The sequence below is a fragment of the Galeopterus variegatus genome, unplaced genomic scaffold (genome assembly GCF_000696425.1).
Source record: "Galeopterus variegatus unplaced genomic scaffold, G_variegatus-3.0.2 Scaffold11, whole genome shotgun sequence".
NCBI lineage: Eukaryota > Metazoa > Chordata > Mammalia > Dermoptera > Cynocephalidae > Galeopterus > Galeopterus variegatus.
In genome coordinates this window covers 251381-273045 of record NW_007726122.1, presented here as the reverse complement: position 1 = coordinate 273045, position 21665 = coordinate 251381, and the positions used below count along the sequence as shown (strand labels likewise).

At 50.7% G+C, this 21665-nt stretch overlaps 1 protein-coding gene across 1 annotated transcript in view; it reads right to left on the bottom strand.

Annotated features, from left to right (window-relative positions):
* Window positions 1-21665, bottom strand: part of SHB (Src homology 2 domain containing adaptor protein B) — a 241935-nt gene that overhangs the window by 86075 nt on the left and 134195 nt on the right. The window contains exon 3 of the mRNA XM_008588738.1: window positions 3719-3839. Within this exon, the coding sequence (XP_008586960.1) occupies window positions 3719-3839 (121 nt within the window). The remainder of the gene's footprint in view (window positions 1-3718; window positions 3840-21665) is intronic.

Genomic DNA, 21665 nt, shown 5'->3' with positions numbered 1-21665 from the left:
TCTTGATCCCCCTCAGTCACCCAAACCGGTCTGACTGGGGTCCAGTGCCCTTCCTGCTGCATCAGCAGGTCTCTATGCATCTGGGCATCTTAAGCCTAGGATCATGACTCAGGGAAGAAGGAAAGAATGGGCTGTAAGGCAGCCTGAGGATTGGCTCAGCAGGCCTGGAGACCCAAATATCTAGACGCTGGGGCAGGAAGGAAACTCAGAAATGCGCCGGTTCTTTCTCTTCAATTTACATGCAACAAAACTGAGGCCCAGAAGGGCAGCAAGACATGGAAAAGGCCAAGATCAGAAACTGACCTTGAGAGATGGGCCAAGGAAGATGCAGAGGGAAACAGGACTGAACTATTAGCACGAGCCAGGCTGGCACTGAAAGGAAGCCACCAGCCGCACTCAGTCCCCTCCTAGTCAGAGTTGGTCTCAGTTGTACCCTTTGTGGGGCTGGTCCTAGGTGGCTAATGGCCATCACTGTGCTTGAAAGGCAGGTCACAGTGAATCATGGCATCTCAGGAGCTCAGGGTTAATGCAGACCTCAAAGGCGCTTAAGCCAACCACCCATGTGAAACTTCACTGCCTCTCATGTCATCCTTCCAACACTGGCTGTCTTGCCTCTGCTTGGATACCGTGTCTTGTGTCTGCTTCACAAGACAGCCGCACATTTAATCAGTGGGTTAAAAAATTTCAAACAGATTATGACTTTTTGAGTCTCAGTTTCCCCTATTTATAAAAAGGAAAGCTTGGAGTCACGAGCTGTAGGGTTTTAAGGCGGTACCTCCAGAAATGCTGCTAGGATGAGAGGGGCAACGGGTGGAAAGTGAGGCCCAGGCAATCCATGGGCATTTGGGCTCTGAGGCTTGTGGAGAGGTGAGCATCCACTGTGGAGCTAAAACATAATTCCTGAAGGTTACACAAAGTGGAGTCTGTGGAGAGGGTAAGTTGAGGCAGAGAGAAGGCAAGGGAGTGACAGTGGCCCCTGGGAAACAGGCATACTCACCCATGCCCTCCATCCCAGCCACAGCCCACAGGGCTGGGTCAAGTTCTCTGTTCACAAAGCTCCCCCCACCTGCTGCTTGGAGCCGAGGATGTAGCGGACAGAAGATTATGAGTTAATCACAGCCCAGGTTGGTCATGCTGGGCAATCCGAAAGTGAAGCTGCAGTGCACCAGGGCTGCACAGGCCCCAGAGAGCACGTCCTACACACTGGGGCCTGGGAAGTTAGCCCCACAACTGACTATCTAGCTGGGTTGCCTTGGGCTAGTTACTTAATGTCTCTGTGCCTCGGTTTCTCCACTGGTAAAATGGGGCACCTACATTCAAAAGGGTGAAGGTGAAGATCCAATGCAAATTCACATTAAGTGCTGTAAACAAGTACTAGAGATCTTAGCAGCTGCCTTGCTGTTATTATCATCACTGACCCATCAATCCCATACACAGGTAAAACCAGAGGCACAGAATGCACTGCCCAAGGTCAAATAGCCAGTTAGCAGTGAAAAGTGGCTAGAAGTACCACTGACTGCCTGCTATAAAGCTACTTCTTTGCAAGAGGAAACTGAGGTCTGTGGTCATTCAGGTGGTAAGTGGCCATCCCAGATCTGCTTGACTCCAGCCTGGGCTCCCTCTGCTCGGAAATGCCATCTCAGGTACAGGGAGAGCACTGCCATGTCAGTGCTATGCCTACATACCAAAGATGTTGCCCTGGAACTAGCAGTTACGTGCACACGTACTCATAACTTGTAACGTTATCCAAAAAAGGCTCACTCTGCAAGGTTAAACTTAACTTTTTCTGTGCCACCCCTGCTCCACTGTCACCAGCACCAGACTCTCTTCCTCCACCTCCTCCCCTTCGAAGAGTTTCACATAAGCTCGGCAAGCCGCTGGCTGCTTTCCTGGAACGTTTCCGTGCTGATGGCTCACCCTAGCCCATGTCCACCCCTGCCATCAATCACCATGCTGATGTTACACACAAAGAATTCCCAGTCAAAGGGAGCCGCAGCAAGACCACTACAACCAGAACCTGGCCTTTTATCCAGTATTCTTAAAAACAAAAAACGTGGGTAAACTTGGGCAGAGCCTCCATGCTAGGTGGAAAACACAGAGTAGCAAATATTAGGAAGCCTCTTTGGAAAAGAATGCATGAGGCCTGAACAGGTTCCCGGTGATCAAACTGCCCTGCCTTGGCCCTGGCCCCCATGGGGTGTGTCCTCATTAAAAAGCCAAAGTCCCTCAGGACAATTCTACCCAGCTAAGAGGCTATTCAACTTTGAGGTCCACAGCAGTACCAAGCAGGAATCGCGGCTCCATTTTGAAGGCACCAGGCATGGGCAGCCCCTCCACAAAGTCCAGGCTCCCAGTGGATGTCCCCTCCCCACCTCCCTTGTGTTTCTGAGTCTGCACTCCTGTGATAACATCCTGCCCCTGCCCCCATGTTCTGCATTCAGCCTGAGCCACTTACTTCTACTTGTGTGACCCCAGGGAAGAGGCTTATCCCCTTCAGATTCTCTCACCTGTAAAATGGGACATTGTGAGGCTAAATGAGCCTGGTGGAAGTGCTGGGATATGGCAGAGGGAGGACGGGTTACTGCAGGGCTTGAGTGTATATCTGCAGTGAACCCACCAGCCAACTTGCTTCCTTGCAGGCTACCCTCCCTCACGACTCCAGCCCCAAACATACATTCACCTCCCTGCCTCTTGCCAGCCACAGAGGCTGCTTTGCCAGTGGAAAATAGGAAGAGGGGAGTGAGCGAGAGGGGCAGCCCTCCACAAGTCTGGCCTAAGTCCCTCTGGTCAGCCACTCCCTGCCTCGCCCTTCACAAAGTGGCTAAGTATTCTGGAGGCCACACCGGTGGTCAGAGAATTGCCTTCCATGAACAGGAGGAACACATGGCAGAGAGTCCAAGAAGCAAAGCCTAGACTTGCACCCAGATCCTTCAACAGTTGGCCTACAACGTCGCCACTGCCGTAGGAGCTAACGCTCAGCGCGGACCCAGAGCACAGCAAGTGGTCAGTAAATGTCTGATAACTTCACTTCTTAAAGATACTCCAAGCATTATCCTGGCTAAAAAACAGGCCCTGCCCTCAAGATACTCTACACCCAGCTACATTCCTCTGGGCCCCACACAACTGCTTTGACAAGGTACTGTCAATCATGGGCCAACAGGAAAGCAGCCATGGGGAAAAAGTCTCCATGTTTCCTATAAATTTGCCATGAGGACTGGGGTTCTTTATGCTCTTTCCAGCACCAAAACAAAAATTTCTGAGTGTATGGCCAGGGATACTTTTGTCCCAACTAATGATCTAGTCTGCTCCCTTGTACTAGATAATGAAAGCAAGGTGGCCCAGCCTCCTTCCCTTTTTGCCCTGGCTGCTAGGGAGCTCCAAGGAAAGTTTAACATCTCAAATGCTGTATCTGTCTTCAGTCAGAAATGTGTAATAGAACTTATCTCCCCTTTTCTCCCCATTTATTTCTTGGCTTTTATCTTTGCTGAACTGTACCATTATATTTGGACTTTCACTGTGCCCTGCCAGTTTTTCCTGATGTGAAACATAAGCAGGAAACCTTTGGGGAAGACTTAATACAGCACTGCCCCCAACCACCACCTTGAAGGCACAAACATTCCCCCTAAGGTTGGCTGGGGACAGACCACCCAGGAGTGTCCTTGCTTCCTCTCCAGCTGCCTCCTGAGTTGTGAGTCCCTGTGCCAGCCACTCTGCTTACCTGTCATGATCCTCTGGGCCTCGTAGGGCTCCATGTAGCCAGCGCTCTCCCCCTTTCCTGCTTTGTTCTTGAGATCATTCTTGGCATCAAAGGGATCCGAGTAGTCATCAGCTATGGTCACCTGCAGGGAGGAAGATGGCGGGGGTAAGTCTACCTTTGGCTTTTTGGTTTCTCTTCTCTTCACAGCCATGCTTTGCCCCAGCAAATATAAACTGATCCTTGCTAGATGAGGAAGGAGAGGTAGGGGGAGGCAGGACCCAGAACTGGTGCTCACTCTCAGGGAGCTCCAAGTCTTGTTGGGAGTAATGTATGGGACCCCGCGAGGGAGAGTGGGTACACATAGCCTGGCCAGCTCAGGCACAGTGAGGTGAGAACAGGGGGCATCTGGGTGGAGGTAAAAACACAAACGACAAAAGCAACGCACAGAGGCAAGAACCTGGAGTGTCCTTCAGGGAATGCAAGTGGCTCAGTTTCATGGGATGAAAATGGAGGGGAAGTTGGAAAGGAGATCACAGAAAGCCTAGAAATGCTGACATGCTCCTGGTGCTGGCGAAGACACAGAAGAGCTTGTCTAGAGATAATTGCTTTCAGCATTCCATTTCCCCCAAATCTGGAACACAACCACGCCTTGGGTAATCAGACAACAATTTGGTGAGCTCAACGTACTATAAAGAGGACTTTGGCCCCAGACAGGCCAAATGAAAACACAAAAGCAGCTCAAGGATGGGCAGACAGACTGAAGGCCAGAAAGGACCTTGGGAGCAACAAATCCAAAGACTTGTATGCTTGTACAACACACAGGGAAACTGAGGCCCAGAGGGAGCAGGAGCCTGACCAGATCCTCTGCCTCTCAAGGTCCTTCCTGGTCTCTTCACTCGCCTGTATTCCAGGACACAGCCCCTACCTCCTCCCCAGAGAAAAGTTCTGCAAGTAACAAAGAGTGACTCATCTGGGGGTAGGTGGGAGGTAGGGAGGGGACTCCTCTGAGAACATGAGTATCTGGGATTCTAACACTTGAGAAGCGAAGTTCCACATTTCCCCTGCAGAAGGGTAAAAATTCTCAGTTCGAGGCTGTGAGTAAACACGGCAACTTTGCTCCCACTTCTTACTTCTTAACCTTTGCAAGGGGCACGCTTACCAGAGGGGAGAGCACAAAAGCCCCCCACACCCGCACCCTTACCACATGCCCTAGCTTCACCACAAACTCACCGACCACTTCCCTCTCGCCCTCTTTGGTCACACATCCGGCAAAGCGCAAGTCCTCCCAGCCTGGCCACCCAGCTGTCTCTCTCGGGTCGGGGGCAGGTTAGCATTTCTCTCAACCCTTGGGTTTACATGAATTGTTATTTAAATTGTGGGCTTAATTAGAAACCACAGGAGTCTTTTCTCCTCCCAGCTCCTGGAATGTAAGGCATTTGCAGGGCTTGTAAACCTAGGGGAAGGGAAAATCCCCCTTTGTCTGCCTAGTAAATGGCAGCTTGTGGCAGCAGCCCTGGCAGGGTGACCACCAGCTGCCAGGAATGTGATGCCCGTGGAGGGAAAGCAGGCAGCAGCCCTGTCCCCAGCATGTGGCTAGGGGTCGACGGGAGGTGTAGCACGAAGCAGTCACTGCTCCCCAAACAAGAGCAAGCTTATCAGTGACAGACCTAAGACTGTGGCCCTGCTGCCACTACTCCATGGCTTCCTCCCGGCTGCGGGTCAAGCTCTGAGTCCCAGCGGGCCGCTTCCAGTGACTGACATGGTAATCACGGCCTTTCATGAGACTCACTGAGCTCAGATGACACCAGGCCAGGAAAAGAAGGGGGTGGGAGAGAGCTAGGCCTGGCAATGTCTTTCATTTGATATTTCTACTCTACCATTTGCAGAACACATTAAGGAGAAAATTATACACGTGAACCACTGTCAAACAGAACCGTTCAGACGCCGGTTGGGTTGCAGGGTTGTGTGTCTCAGAGTTCATGGAACCAAGCGTCTAAATGGAGAAAATGACGTAGCTTCTGTGGATGGCATCTAATCTCATTTCTCTCGTCCCAGACCTCCTCACCGTTTCTTTTCAACATGAACATCCTCCATCTATTCTTCAATGAGGAAGAGAACAAATATTTCCCCAAGAAAACAATATCATTTTGGAGGATCTCTGGGGAGCAGGAAGGGTTGGGGCGGTGGGGGGGGAGTTGGGCTGCAGTCTCCACAGTAATCTAGAATTCGGCATTCCAGCTCCTCCCGGAAGTGCTTTGTAATTTGCAAACACGGAGGTTTGCAAGATGTAAACCAAATCTTTGTTCACCCTGGGACGGGAGCTCTGGGAGGCCTGAGATGCAGCAGGCACTATCTATATGTTCTAATTAAAATGAGATCTGAGCTCAGGCTGTCACGAGGACCCCAGCTGCCTGCCCTGCTTGCTTCCGTTTCAATAAGAATTTATAAATCGTGAAACCAGGAAAAGCCCCTGGTCTCTGCTGACATATGGTTCCAGTTATACCTGCTGACAGTTGAAAATCCTTTCGTTGAAAAAGAAAAGTTTAGAATTCTGTTAGTTTAAGAAGAAAATCGGAAGGTTTCTAAAATGTATATTTAATCAATTTGCTTTCAAACTTCAAAGTGAGTTTGGTGGAGGAAAGTGAATCTGAGGTTTAAGAAACCTGAAACTCAGCAAACATAGATGAACTGTCCGACCTTTTGCAAAATCATGTCTAGTTTTGGGGGTAAAAATTTAACCAGGTGTTAGGAGAGCTGAACAGACACTTGACCAGAGTGCCATATGCAGTGCCACAGGTCCAGAACCAGGACTGGGCAGCGTGACCACTGTCCAGGCTGCCCGGGGCTCACTGTAAGTCAAGATGGGCTGGGCAGGAGGTTTGGCTGAAGGCTGCTGCTCTTCCAAATTAAAAGAAAGGGGAATGAGTCTCCCAGATGTGGACTTGGATTACTGATGCGGTTGCTTTTGCTTTGCTTTAAAACTCCCCAGTTAGCAGACAAGTTCCATAAATCTAATGGAATAATTCAACCAAAAGGGAGCCAGCCGGGACTTCTCTGCAGGCCGGGCCACCTGAGCACACAAGATTCTTTCCTTTCATTATGGTCTCAGGTTGGCAAATACCTGACAGTTCACTGAATCCCTTCACATGGCCGGCTGGCTGGCAGCCACACAGGGTAGACGCAGAGCTGAGATGCAACCCTAAGCCACTGGTTCCAACACTCCACTCAGGAGCTGAGCAGTAGCGAAGACAGGGTGGGAGAGGGGCTGCCTGACCAGTGGGCCACATCTTCTTTTGCTTTCTCGGCCTCCTGGGATGGGCACTAAACCCTAGGTAAGCATCTTTTCTTTCTTTCAAACAAAACTATTGACCCCAGGTCAGCCCAAAGCCCCTAAAGGACTTTCACGGGCTCATAAAGAGCGAAGCTTGTAGTCCTGGAGAGACCTGCTCCAACCTCCGCTTGTTTTACATGAGGCCCACTGCAGCCCAGAGGGGGGCAGAGCCTTGTCACAGCTGCCTAGCAAAACAGCAACAGGGCCTCAGGGCCAGCCCACACCTCCTGCCTCCCAAGCTGGGGTTCTAGAATTCCACCACGCCTACAGCCTCTCTGAAACAGCTCTTTGAGCTGGTTACAGACTGGAAATTGGCTCTACCTGCCACCCGGCTGTTACACACAGGTGCTGGGTGGAACTCTGAGGCCCTGGTGTTTTTTACTTTAGGGATTTAGCTCTGTGATAGGAAGTAGTCTTCCTGTAATCCCCAAAGGGAAGTACTAGAGGGAAAATGGGAGTTCTGGTTGCTTTTGTGAGACAGCTGCACCTGTGTGGTGAACTGGGCCCTCTCCACATGCTCTCAGTGGAAAGGTACATGGGTAGAACCACTTTGAAGGGTAACTTCTGGCAGCATTCATTAAAATCCCCAAATGTATACAGTCTGACCCAGCAATTTTACTTCTCAGTGTTTATACCCAAATGTACACAACGGGACACGGACAAGGATGCTCACTGAAGCAAGTAATACTGAGAAACTTCAAGCAACCTCTATATCCATCAATAGGGGAATTGCTAAATAAACCATGCTCGTTCCATACTATATAATACCATGCAAGGGTTTGTTGTTTTTTTTTTTTTTTTAAAACAGTCGCTCTACACATGCTAACGTAATTCTCATATATTCATAACGACATAGCTCTGAGTAGGAAGAAAGCAAATTGTAGAATGACAAATACAACGTGATACCTACTTAGAAGAAACCAAACCTGTCTCTCTCTTAATTTAAAGAAAAGGTCAGGGATTGGGATAGTTAAGGGAGTCAAAGGACACTTGTACCTTAAAACATTTTCAAAGAAGAACTTATTCATGTATTATATGGAAAGCTAAACTTGTTTAAAAGCACTCCTCTTCCGTGGGCTATTTTTGGAGCAGCAGACAGACTGTTTCCCAAACTTGTCTGAAGATAGGAATGGCCTGGAACGCTCGTTAAGAAAACAAGACTCCTAGCCCCAATAATCTGTATATTTAACAAGCAACCCAGGTTGATTCTTATCAGGAAAGTTGGGGAAACAATCAGCTAGTGTCAGCTCCCATCCCCACCAGTAGAATGGCAAGCCTCCAGATATTACTCTGGAATTTCACTTTTCCCAGATATTTCTCAGCCCTGTTCATTAAAGTGAGGCAAGAAGTCTGTATTAACTGTAGCTCTCTCACTTTCCTCCCTGGGGGTCAACTGTGGTAAGAGATGACCCAACATGCCTTGGTCCCTTGCCAGAATCTAAGACTCAGAGGTAATGGCATCCTATGCAATCCTGAGGGCTGGCTCCACATTGAGCAACTTGGTCTGTGCAGGGGAGAAGGTTACACAGCCAAGACCCCTGGCCCTGACCCCATACCCGGGGAGCCTGAGGACATGCAAAGCTACCTGTTCTAAACCACAGACAATTCAGGCCAAGTCTATCCAGTGCTCAGCAAACTCGCTCCATGAAGACCACTGGCTCCAGGAAGGGTTGGTGACATTGCCAAGAAGGTTGCCACTGCGGAAATGCACAGGGAGTCCCCGTTGCAATCGCTCAAACCTGCTAAAAAGGAGGGACAATGGAGGCAGAGCAGTGCCACCTTCCAGGAGTAGGTGACTCAAACTGTCCCAACCTCCCCACAGGCATCGCCTACAAGACATACAGTCAGTCACCTGCACATGCCCTGCTGTCTGTGGACACTGGCAGCACCAGGAGTGCCCCAGCTCAGCCATGGGCTTGCTGGTTTAGGGGAAAAGAAAGGGGGTAACATCCCATGGGGCCCCAGATCCTACTTCAAAGCAAACTGCACATAAACACACTTGAGAATGTTCTCCGTGGCCCCAGTTGGGCCATCTTCTCATTGATGCACCATTAAGGCTGTGCACTAGTTTCTTTAAAAGTTTGGGGGTCATGAATGTCTTTGAGAATCTGACAGCTGATGAAGTGTGGCTCCCCCGTTATGTTTACATATACCCACAAAGTGTTGGGCACATTATGGGAAGGTCAAGAACCCGAGGTTAGACCAAGCCCCCTTGCCTTAGAGCCACTTCAACAACAGTGCAGATGAGACACACTCTCTTTAGCAAAGCGGCTAGTGCACCCACGAGGTGCTGACTCCATTGTAATTCAACACACATTATCCGCCTGGCTAAAAATATGGTGTGGCATGTGACAGGCCTGACATTTGGCTGTGCAGGGTGCACTGCAGGAGAATGATGGCTAGGGGCTCACCAGCTTGGAACCCATGAGCCCTCTCCCTCCCTCTGGGGATCAGGAGGGTTCCCTGAAGGTGAGCAAATAGCATTTGGGTCACAAGGTGGCAGCTGCAGCCAGAAGCTCCATGCCTTTGTCCCCGTCAGAGGGCTGGGCAGGCTTGCAGTCCTGGTCCTCCTCTTGGACCCCAGCAGGCCTGATATCTACAGGATGGAGGATCCACTGCCAAAAATGAGATAGTATTAAAGAAACAGGGATTTGGGGTTCTGGAGAGGGCTTCAAACAACCAGAAGGCTGCTCAGGGAAGGGGCAGACCCAGAAGCTGTACAGAGGGAAGCTTGGTGAGTCAAGAACATCTGACAGCTAACAGAAGGACATGCTCCCTGGAAAAGGGAGCTCCTGGCATTTGGGGTGTCCAAAGAGAGGCTGTAGGATGGGCTTCTGCTTTGGGTGGAAGGTCAGCTGACTGGATGCCACTTGTCTGTACTCTCAGTATTTCCCTAGTGCAGACTCAGTGCAGAGCCTAGACTTGACTTGGGCACACAGGGCTGAGCTGCCCCATGGCAGAAGCTCAGCTTTACAGACTGCTCAGGTGGGTGGCTATTTGCAGAACTTCCACCATGGCCAAGGCAGGCTGCGTTTCAAAGCTGCAAGGCTGACCAGTGGCAGCTGGGCTTGCAGCAGCTGCCTGGGACTATGCAAACAGAAAGGCAGGTGGCAGGGCAGAAAGGATACAGCCGAGCAGTGACAGTCCACACAAGTGGAGCTCTTCAACTCGCTCTGCAACACCCTCACTGGGTAACTCCAGGCAACTTGCTTTATCTCTGAGCTTCAGCAGTCACCTGTGAAATGGGGCACAGTGGTTTGCCTTCTCAGCTTGTTGTGAGAACATTTCATCTCGTTATTCAGAAGATGATTCAGGGACATGTCAGGAGTTTATAAAGAAAGGCTACAGCCTTGTTACAAAGCAGGTGGTACCTCCTGGGTGCCCAGAACCAATGTAAGTGCTGAGAGGCGCAAAAGCACCTTAAGGCAGGGTCTCTGCCCGTGAGAAGCTGAAAATCTAGTGGGGGAGACAAGACAAAGATGTGCGAGGAAACCCCATCAAGGCCCCAATGATTACACAGAGAAAATAGCTGTAATTGAGCGTGACAACAGCTGTCCTAGTCTTCAGCCATCAACAGGAAAACGTTTTCCCCTGTTATGCTTTGGGAAGGATGTACCTCCTGGCTGGGGCACCAGGCCAACTGGTGGAGAACCTCTTGGGACCCTCATGGCCACCCCTGCCTGTGTGCTGGGAGACATCAGGTCTCCAACGGGGGGTCCCCAGAACCAGGCTGCAACACCATGCAGGGCTACAGGGATGCCCCATGCAGACATGCAAGCAAGCACCCTACTCACCTCTCTCTGCCCTCAACTTTGCCCATCACAGACCAACTCTCCTTTCAGGCATAATTTATTCCTGACACAGTAAGGAAGTTAATTTTGGGAAGATTAATTAGCTACATTCACGCACTCAGCTGCAACTCCTAGAAATCAGAGGTGGGGAGGGCACTCTTCCATCCTAATGTAGGACTGGATCCCTTTCTTCCTCCTAAGGTCTGACATGGTCATGCAGAGTCACCTCAAAGTTCTAAGCCCCCTCTTTCCTGCATGAGAGCCTCTGCCAAGTGCTGTGCCCACATACCTCCAGCGGCAGGGAGCTCAGTCATTTGAGACAGTCGCTATTAAAGTGGTCTTCTTTATGCCAAGCTAAAATCTGCCTCCCAGCAGCCACCATCCACTTCTTTGCATGACCTCAGGTGTTCTATTGTGAATGCTCCTTTACAGACCTGCCACAGTTACCTGCCCCACACGTCAGGAGGTGAGGGGGGTTAAAGTGGTCACCACTGGTCTTTCCAGTCCTGCCCCTCCCACGGCCACAGCTGCTTGCCTAGACACCCGCAGGCTCCAACTTGTTAGGAAAAATGCATTCCAAATTACAGCCTCTATCAGCTCCTCTCAGCCCTGCTTCCTCAGTCTCGGTCTCTCTCTCTCTCTCTCTCTCTCTCTCTCTCTCTCTCTCTCTCGCACGCGTGCGCGCACTCAGTTTAACCCCCTTGGAGGTAGGAGGCCACTGGAGCAGAGCCTGGCCCAGCCAGAACCTCGCTGTCAAGTAGAAGGGACAGGCTCTTCAGCATCTCCCAAGCCGTGGGAGGTTCTAATTTGAACTCAGAAATGGCTCAATTCTAGAATTTCTTAACTGTTTTTGGCCAGGGCCTATGGACAGAGAATTCAGCACATCCCTCCTGGGGTCAGAAATACCCAGGGGTCTGCAGTCACTACTGAAAGGACCCCCAGGAGATGGTCTAGTCTGCAGGGTCTCACACTCTTTTGTGTCCATGAATTGTGCAAAGGAAATCTCATGTGGAAACCCAACATGCATCACTGAAGAAAGCGCCACTGTCCACAGTCAGAAAACCATGAGTCCACTAGGGACAGGACGCCCTGAAGGGGTGTGGACTTAGCAAGGTCAAAGCCAGAAAAGGTAACCAAACCCATGCTTCTTAACTCCCAGGTCCACACTGTTTCTGCAATACCTGTATAGCTATCTAATTTTTCTCATAAAGTCATCCCTAAAGTTCTCACAGCATATCCACTACAACCGCCCCCTAGGAAGGGCTCCCTAGCTCCTCTTATAGGACCACCACCCATTGCCACAGAGGGCTCTCTAAGGGAGGTGGGCCCAGGCAGGCTGTGTTCACGTGGGGGTCACCCTCTGAGCCTCCCTTCGTTCTCCCCTGAGCTGAATTGGCTCTGCTTAGCTCTCCTGCAAACCCCACCAACCTCTGCCCACCTCCCCAGACAGTCCTTTTTAGGCTTCCTGCTCAGGACCCCACAGCACTGTTTCTCACATATTCTCGGCACTTTCTAATACACAGGAAAATTACTGTGCATAGAGCTTTGTGATGTCACACATGTCTGTGACAGTGTCAATCGCTGTCCTGTTCTATTCACTGCATGCCTACATGTGCCAGGCAGCAGGCTCTGTGCTGGAGGTACACAGGGAAGGACAGGTAGGCCTGTTCCTCCTGCTCTCACAGAGCTTCTACACTCCCAGAGAAGACAGCGTGAATCACTTCCCAAAAGAGGGCTGCATGCGCCAGGCAGAGGGAGTAATACATGGACGAAGGCCCTTTCACACCCTGCCCTCAATCACAGCTATCTGTAGGCCTGTCTGCTTCCATTCCAGCTGGGAGGGCAGGTTTCCCTTCACAGAACAGTACCTGGGGTGCACAGCAGAGCTCCAGCAAGGTGTGTTGCACAGGAGCCAGGGGCTGGGTGGGGGACTACAGGTGGCAGGGATTCTGAGCCCTGAGCTTTAGCACTTCCAGGGTTCCCATCAGCTGTGGGGCTTGGGGCATGTCTCCTACTTCCTCTAAGCCTGAGATCTCCACCTTTACTGGGAAAACATCTTCCTCCCAGGGTACAGAGGAGACTGGCACAGGTGAGGGCATGAGAGCATATGACATACAGAAAGGATGCTGTGCTCATCCCCTAGAGGCCACTGCCATGCACCTTAGCTGGGTTCCCCAGACACAGACCATAACCAGGAACTCAAGCACAAGTGGCTGATTTAGGAGACCCCAAATGAGGGGTTAGGGAAGGCAGCTGGGTTACTAAGCAGCTACCAAGGTAGCTACCGGAGCTTAATCTGACCGGTGAACTCTGGCTAAACTGTGTGCAAACCACCCCCCAGAATTACCTTAGCAGGGGCTAGGGAGCAAGAGGTCAGACTCCTACTCCTGGAAGCCCCTGGTGGAGGCAGCTCCCGCCCTGACCTCCGGGTAGCCTCATGGATGTGTTCCCATTCAGGTTCTAGAAGAAGCCCTCAGGCGCAGAGATGTGGACACAACAGCTGGAGGCCAGGCTGGTGAGGCAGGAGGGACAAGCTGAGGCCCTGACTGCATCTGTTGCCAAGGTCAGGAAGAGCCTCCTGGAGCAACACAGGTGAGCAAAGAGGCCCCTTCCGGTAAGTTCACCTCACCTGAAGAATGAGGGCCATGCACAATGCCCTGGGCTCCCATCCACTGGACCCGACCCTGGATCTCACGACTCTCCTCCCTCCTAGGGGGTTTCAAGTAGACAATGACTGCAAAGGCAATGGAGACTGCACAGAATCACCAGTCAGGAAGCCATCCTCCCTGGTGCAGGCAGATTCCCCTTCAAAGCTCATGTGTCACTTTCTCCTGGGCCTGGGGAAGCACCTGAACAAAACTAATTGGGACCTGCTGGGCCTCTTAGTCCCTGCAGAAGCCTGCAACATCAGCCTGGCGACTTTAGGAGGGGCCCGGTGCTACTGTGCCAATAGGTGGGCATGTGCACCCATATGAGTACCTGTGAAGGCCTCAGGGGGGCACAGACCCCACTAGGGTGAGACTACGTGTGGTCCAGGGCACATCCATGACTGGCTAGTGGTGTATCATAATGCCACAGTGTCCCCACTTCACCTACCCTGTAGCCCAGGATGCTGGAAACCCAGGCTTGCTCACAACCTCACACAGAGAAGCAAGCCACCAAAAAAACCAAAATTCTCCTTTTGAGCAAACAAATATGGCTCAGGTCACAACCAGATGTGCAGAAGGGGGAAAACTTTGACCAAAAGGCCTAGGGCACCTCTGATGTGGCAATGCCAGTTCCGGGACAGGGTGAGTTACCTGAGGAGACACATCATGCAGCCAATAAAAGAGGTTAAGGAGTCTATTTATTGATTAAAACAAAGTTCTTCTTGGCATCTCAGCAACTGACAAAATCACGTTTCAAAACAGTCAGTACCTATTGGGGCTAGCCGGTTAGCTCAGTTGGTTAGATCACAGCCTTGTAACAAAACAGTACCTATCGGAGGATTCCACTTTTCTAAAATATAACACCAAGGAAACGTGTTTACATACATAGAAAAAGGACCGGATGGAAATGCAGTAAACATGGCAAACTGGATGCATGCTCTCTCCCTCCTGGTCACCTGCCACTGCATGAGGCAGGGGCTGCCCCTGCCCACTGCTGCCCCCCACCCCCACCCCAGGGCTTGGGGGACAGACTGGGGCACAGGACTACTGAACTTTCCAAGCTCAGGGAACCCTCTCTACTCCTGGAGCCTCTCTGCCACATCCTACCGAGATGCTTAATTTGTAAACATGCAAATGATTCTAGACTACCCTAGCCTCTGCCTTAAAAACCCCATGAAGCCCTAAGCTTTCGCACCAGAGTGGTCTAACTGGCTCTGTGCATCTCTAGTGCTGACCTGGCATCAAGGGTGCAAGTAAATGCCAGTGAGCCAACAAATGAATGAACCAATAGAGTGTCTATGGGGCCATTTTTCTCTGGGGGAAGCCAGACGTCCATGCTGACAAGGGTCATCTCATGCTTAGGGTGGCATAGATGACTGAGTTATCACTCAAATACCTGCCCACTTCCAGGCTCAACCACTTCCTGGCTGCATGACCTTGAGCAAATTACATGACTTATTTGACCTCTCTGTGCCTCAGTTTTCTCGTTTATAAAATGGGAATAATACTAAGATCTACCTCATGGAGTTGCTGTGAGATTTAAGTGACTTAATATTTGCCAAATGCTCAGAACAGTGCACACAGCATGTGGTAAGCACCATTTAAATGTTTGTTAAATAAGTAAATACACACATATTCACACAGCATATGCACCTGTACCTAGATTGCATGTGTGTGTGGAGACAGGGCGGGCATGCCCACGCCCCCATGCGCTTTGGCACTGCGTGCCCTGCACCGCAATTTGCTTTCTACACATGTGCTATGAGGTCGAATGTGTGAGCTCTACCACAGCCAATGGCAAGAGGGAGAAGGGCTGCAGTCAGCCCTAAACCAAAATATCCAGCGAGTGAAGTCCAGCAAGGGCACTGACTGGCAGCTGTGGCAGATGAACCCAGTTATTTGCCTGGCCCAGGCTCTTCCATCCAGCTGCTGCTCCTGGTCAGAAAGCATCTGCCCATCCAGCCAACAACCCTACACAGACAGGCCTGGCCTGGGCACCTGTGACAGGAGACCCCAGACCCAGTGGTCCTAGATGAAATGCGACAGCCCTTTCCAGAGTCGGGGGGTCACCACAGCAAACACTGCGCTGGTGAGACAGCAAACCAGCCCAGATAGACACTCCTGCCCTGCCTGTCCCCCAGGTCTGTAAGAGGCCCAACCTCCACAATTTCCCCACGTGCTTCTTTCTCTAACCTCAAGCTTCCTTGCAGAGCACTGTGGAAAGCTGAGGAAACGCTCCAAGTGGACATTAGGGAGTTTAAAGGTCCAGCCCAATGCACTTCACTTCCTCGGCAGGTACCACAGGTGCTTATTTTTAAATGCCAGCACATCAGGGACTTTGACATCTACGGTCCCAAGGCCACCAAAATGGGCATGTGTTCTGTGTAGTCACATAGGGCCCTGCACTTGGTGCAATGCCTGGCAGTCACCATCCGGAAGTTCTTAATAATTTCTGAATGAGGGGCCCTGCATTCTTATTTCACATGTGATGGGGCCCACAAATTATGTAGCTGATCCAGAACTTTCCATGGGGAGCTCGAGGCCCAAACTCTAATCCCCTCCTCTCTCTGGAGGGGGAGCATTAGTTCAGTCACACTGGCTGTCCTTCAGCTTCCTCATCTGTAGAATGGGGAAGGTACAGAGGTCCTCAGAGCCAAAGTTCTGGATTTCATGGACCACTATAACTACAAAAACGAAGGGAAAGACAGAGGATCACTAACACAGAAGAAACCCCACAACCATCTGTCCTCATCCACATTTTATAAAGGAAAGAATAACAACAACTAACAGTAAAAAGGAAACAGAATAAAGAACAGTCCTTTAAAGAAATTCAACTTCATAAAAAAACACCCTAACTTTCATTTTTCTCATTCCACTGGAGATCACCATGTTCTTTGGGGAAGAAGCATTAGACCAAATGGGCATTTCAGTCCTTTGAAAACCTGTAGGAGAGCTTGGTTTTCAATGATCTGGGGTACATGTTACTGCTTCAGGGAGCTGTCTGTCCTGCCCCTCTCCCCACCCTGTGCCCCTCCCACTCCAAGGGCACATTCTAGACCATCCCTGGGGCTTGTCTCTATGCAACACCAACACAGCGCTTGATGGTAGCTTCATGAATCAGGAATGGAATGGCCTTGTTTATTAATGCACATTGTAAATTCCCTTTCCAAATGGAAGGTCATAAATCACCTGCCACCGGAAACATTCTGTCCTCAAAGGGAGGCAAAGGTATCTTGAACTGAATCCCAGACTTATCAATTTCAACAGGGCAAACTTTGATCTGCTGCTGAGGAGTAAGTCGAATGATGGGGGAGGCGTGGCCCCTGGTTGGTTGATAACGCAGCTGTCACAGACATCCCCAACCCTGCACCTAGATTCCTCTCTTCACACCCTTCTCTGCCTAGACCTGAGGACAGGCAGGACCCAGGGGCTTGGGCTGAAGATTGGGATCCTCTAGAGCCAGGATCTAAGAACCTCAGAGCAGACCCCACAGAGCACGAGCATTCCAGAGGAGTGAGACTGGTGAGGGGCTTAGGAATGAGACTGCCACGGAGGGGCATCTACTGTGTGCCAGGTTCTGGGCTGTGTGCTTTTACACACACGGTCCTATTTCATCTTCCTTGTCACCTCATTTTCAGTTGAGAAAACCAAAGCTCCGAGATTCTGAGCAACCTCCCCAAGGCCTCAGAGCACAAAAAGCAGGGCAGGTTTCACCCCAGGCCAGTTCACACCAAAGCTGCGGCCCTCCTATGCCACTCACAGCCTGTTGCATGGGTTTCTAACATCCTGGGCTCCTTTCTGGCAGCAGACGAAATCTCTGAAGGGAGGTTTAACAGGAAGAAGAGGCAGCTCTGCCAATTTGGCTCAGATGTACCAACCCTGGCCACCACCGACACTCCCTCAGTCAGCTGGGCTGGAAGTCTCCCTTCCTCTCCCTCAGCCACCCTGTGAGTCCAATGTACCTGCGGCCTGCCAGGGCCACACCTGGGGAAGCAGCGCTTCTGCCTGCAGCCTTGGAGGCCTGCAGCCTGCACCTGCTCCCCGCTTCCAGCTATCACCTCCTTCCACCTGCTCCCAGCCTCATCCTTTTTGCCTGGGGGATCCCACTCCCCCATGAACCAAAAACAGTACAGTGTGGCATAGTCCTTGTCCTCAAATCCAGGGGAATTAACTCCAGTGTTGTTGTGAAGTTTCACACAGCACCCTATGCAGAGGTCCAGGGACCCCCTGGCTACATCCCAAACCTTCGCACATGGAAGCATCCACTCAGCATAGGAGGGAAGGAGGGTGGAGGTCACTCTTGCTTCCTTAACAAGAGTGAATCCCTGTACTGTGCCCAGCACACAGTGAGCATTCAAAACACACTAGCTATTGTTATTTTCAAAGATGATTGTAAAGGAAACCTAATTCTCATTTGAACTGGTAAGAAAAGGAATTTTACAGTAGAGTTGGTTCATTTTTCATCCAGTAAGGGTGAGCCCAGCTGTATTTGAAAAACCAAGTGTCCACACATGCTATGAGAATTAGAGTATCTGGGAGAGGCGCGTGGGGTTAGGGAGGTCAGCATGATATCACCATGGGCCTCACAGCTCAGAGGTGGTGATAGTGCCTGAGAGGGCATCTAGAATAACTCAAAACAGTGCTCTCCTAAGGTAAAAGTGACGTGGGGTTAGGGAGGTCAGCATGATATCACCATGGGCCTCACAGCTCAGAGGTAGTGATAGTGCCTGAGAGGGCATCTAGAATAACTCAAAACAGTGCTCTCCTAAGGTAAAAGTGAGCACCCATCACCTCTATGGGTCCCCATCATGTCCATTTCTGTGGGATAACACCAGTGATCTGGGCTGACTGATGGGGAGGGGGTCCCTCCAACCCACAGATCCCAGAAGAATGCACTCCCTGGAGACATTTAAACCAATACTGCAGGTGACCAACCATTTGGGAAGGACTTGGACAGGATTCACCTTAGTGGTCTGGTTATACTCCCCCTCTCCCCACGTTTTTGTCATGCCCAGTCTCTGATCAGTGGACAGCATGACTAAACAGATGGTCCCGAGCTCCCCATCCATCCTTGGTCCCATAACTGAAGTTGTCACGGCCCCAGCTTCTTGGCCTCATAGACTGACTCGGGCAGGCATGCTGCTGAGTAAGGTAGGAAGGGCCCTCGAAGCTGTCCACAGCCTTTTCCACCCAGGAAAATCTGCTGTAAAATCCTGACACCCTCCTCAGCACCACCACCCGGATTTAAGAAGGGGAGAGATAGCTTGGGTTTTAAAGAGAAAATTGGATTCCCATTCACAAACTCCCTACACTGAGGGCACTTGACAGGTAAAACGGGTTCTGCCATCAATTCATGAGCTTGGGTAATAATGGGGCTCACCCTTTGTCATTAAAAACATTAACCTTGTTCCTGGCCCAGCGATGTCATAAACCCAGAGCCTGTGAAGCTCTCTCATGACCACACTTCCCCTCTGTCAGGTGAAGGGGCTGTGTGTGTGCCTCTCACCCTGCGGGCAAGCCAGGAAGGTACAGGGTCTTTTGGGAAGTCTACTGACGCCCCATAAAACCAACTGCAGGTGGACAGGAGGGAGAAATAATGTCATAACTTGCCACATGTACGCAAGAACCCAGGGGCCTCAGCTGCCTGGCCCTTTATTAAAGTGATGCTGTGATTACATGACCTAACCTAGCTTCCCAGAGCCAACCTGACCACAGGCTGTGTTGATTGTGGTATGATTTTATGAGTTCCACCACCAAGGAAGTGACTGTCTCCCACTACTCTGCATAAACCAGAGGCTCACTGGACAATCACAGTCAGCTCTGTGCCCTACAGTTTAATTAAGAGCTGTCACCAAGATGAAAAAGAGCCTGGGCTCCATGTCTTATGGACATAATCAAAAAGACCAAGGAGTATGTTCTAGACAAGATTCAGGGGTGTGTGCGTGGGAGGGAGGGGGGTTCAGGATAGGTGGTTAATCCTTGGAACAGGATGCAGACATGTTCCGCGGGATCTGACAGGACAGAATGAGAACCAATCAGTAAAGGTTAAAGAAAAGATTTCACCTCAGTTTTAGGAAGAATGTTTGATCAGACAGCTGCACAAAATAAAATAGGATATTTTGGGAGCGAGTGAGCTCCCTGCCACAGGGGATTCCCAAGCAGAAACTGGTTGAGCACTTGGCAAGTAGTAGGACCTAGACTAAGATCCCTTGCCATTGGAAACTCTATGTTCCTCCTGGGATTTCTATGGTACCCCAAAGCATAGGACTGGGGGCTGGGGGGGGGGCAATGTTGAAGGGGTTGGTCAAATGGCCCAAACTTATAAAACTGCATCCCTCTCACTTTTACAACAAGCCCCCAAGTCCTCCTGGCTTTAGGGACCAGAGGGTGCTGCTCTGTGGTACAACTGGCTTGTTTCCCAAGAACATGTGAGGGTGAGAGGCCAGACATGTCCCTGCCCTCAAAGCAAGGCAGCATCGCCATCAAGGTGGAGAGGAGATGAAGGAGGTGGGCATAAGCTTGGCATCCCTGTGGGTGGCTCCAGAGTGGGACCTGGCTGCTCAGTGGGTGGGGGTGGCCAGTCTCAGCCTAAGCTAAGACATGGCCTGTTTCCCCAACAGTATCTGAAAGGTCAGGTGCTATGGGAGAAGCATTGAATCAATCCAAGCCACCTCTGTCCTTTATTCAGCAATGCCCATGGTGGGCCAAATCCTGGGTACAGAAGGGCAAAGATAGTTCAGTGTCTGGCCTTAAGGAGGGGATGGTCTAGAAAGAGGTCAGCAAACCTCTTCTGTAAAGAACCAAATAGTTACAACTACTGTACTCAACTGCCTTTGTAATGTGATAACAGCCATAAGCAAGATAAATTATTTACAAAAACAGACAGCAGCTGGATTTGGCCCAAGAGGCCCCTGGTCTAGTTCAATGGTTCTCCAAACTGCCGCACATTAAAGCCACCTGGGGAGCTTTTACAATACACCAATACCTCAGCTCTGCCCCAGAAATTCCGATTTAAGTGGTCCAAGGTGGGGCCTGGGATTAGTGTTTTCTGAAAGCTCCCCTAGGAGCATCCAAGATTGAGAATCACTGGTCTCTAGCAGAAACAGGTACGTGTAAACTCACTATAATCTCACATGATTTCACAAACCCAGTAAGCGGAAGTGACTCGCTCGAGGTCATATGGTGAGTCAAGAGGCAAGGAATCTGGGCCTACAGAATCTTTTCCCTGTACCATGGCAGACACAGATGCACTGAACTCCTATCCCAGGACCTGAGATGCAGGGGCCTTCTAGTTCATGCCCTACTATCCCAGAAGGGTGAGCACCCCTGAGAAATACCAGGCATGTTTGCCCCGACCGACTCTAATGGAAGAGACAGAGCTCGGTCCCCAGACCAAATGACCTGGAACTAACATGGGAATAGAATTCCCAAATCATCCCTCTTTCTTTTGAGAAGCAGCATTTTAGCTGAATTTTTATACAGTTTATTAGCATCTGGGAGGAACAAAAGAGGGCTGTAAAAACTGTTTCTTCAGTTCTACAAGCACAGCCACAGGAAACTCTTTACCAATGACACCACTAAAGACCTGCCAAAACGTGCTGCCTGCCTGGAGCTCTGCCCACGCAGGACTCGGGCACAAGGAACCCCCAGAGCCCTTGGGAATGTTGCAAGAGCTTGGCTGAGGATGGGCAGCCACTGGCAGCGATGATCTCAATGTCTACTGAGCAAACGAGCTCCAGCAGACAGGGCAAACCCAGGCATCCCCAGCCTTGCAGGAGCTCTGCTGGTAGCCGGAGAGCCTGAGTCCCAGACCCTGCCTTCTCTCACTGAGCCACGGGGACTGTCAGGAGCTCGAGAGAGCAAGTGTGGGACCAACGCAATAATAATACGATAAATACTGACAGCAGCTACAGGGGACTTGTAATACTCACAACAACCCTATGGATTAGATTCTTATACTGTCCCCATCTGACAGATGAAAACACTGAGGCAGAGGGTGGTGGGTAACTTGCTCAAGGTCACCAAGGCAGTTAAGTTGCAGAGCCAGGATTCAAGCTCGGGTGCTCTGTCCCAGAGCCTGGTTCAAAGGACTTTACAAGTGACTTTACTATGAAACTCCTCCCTGCAAGATGGAAAAACAGAGCCAGTAAGGGGGCTGGAGTAAAGCCAGTTTCATGTATCACCCCTTGGAGAGCCCT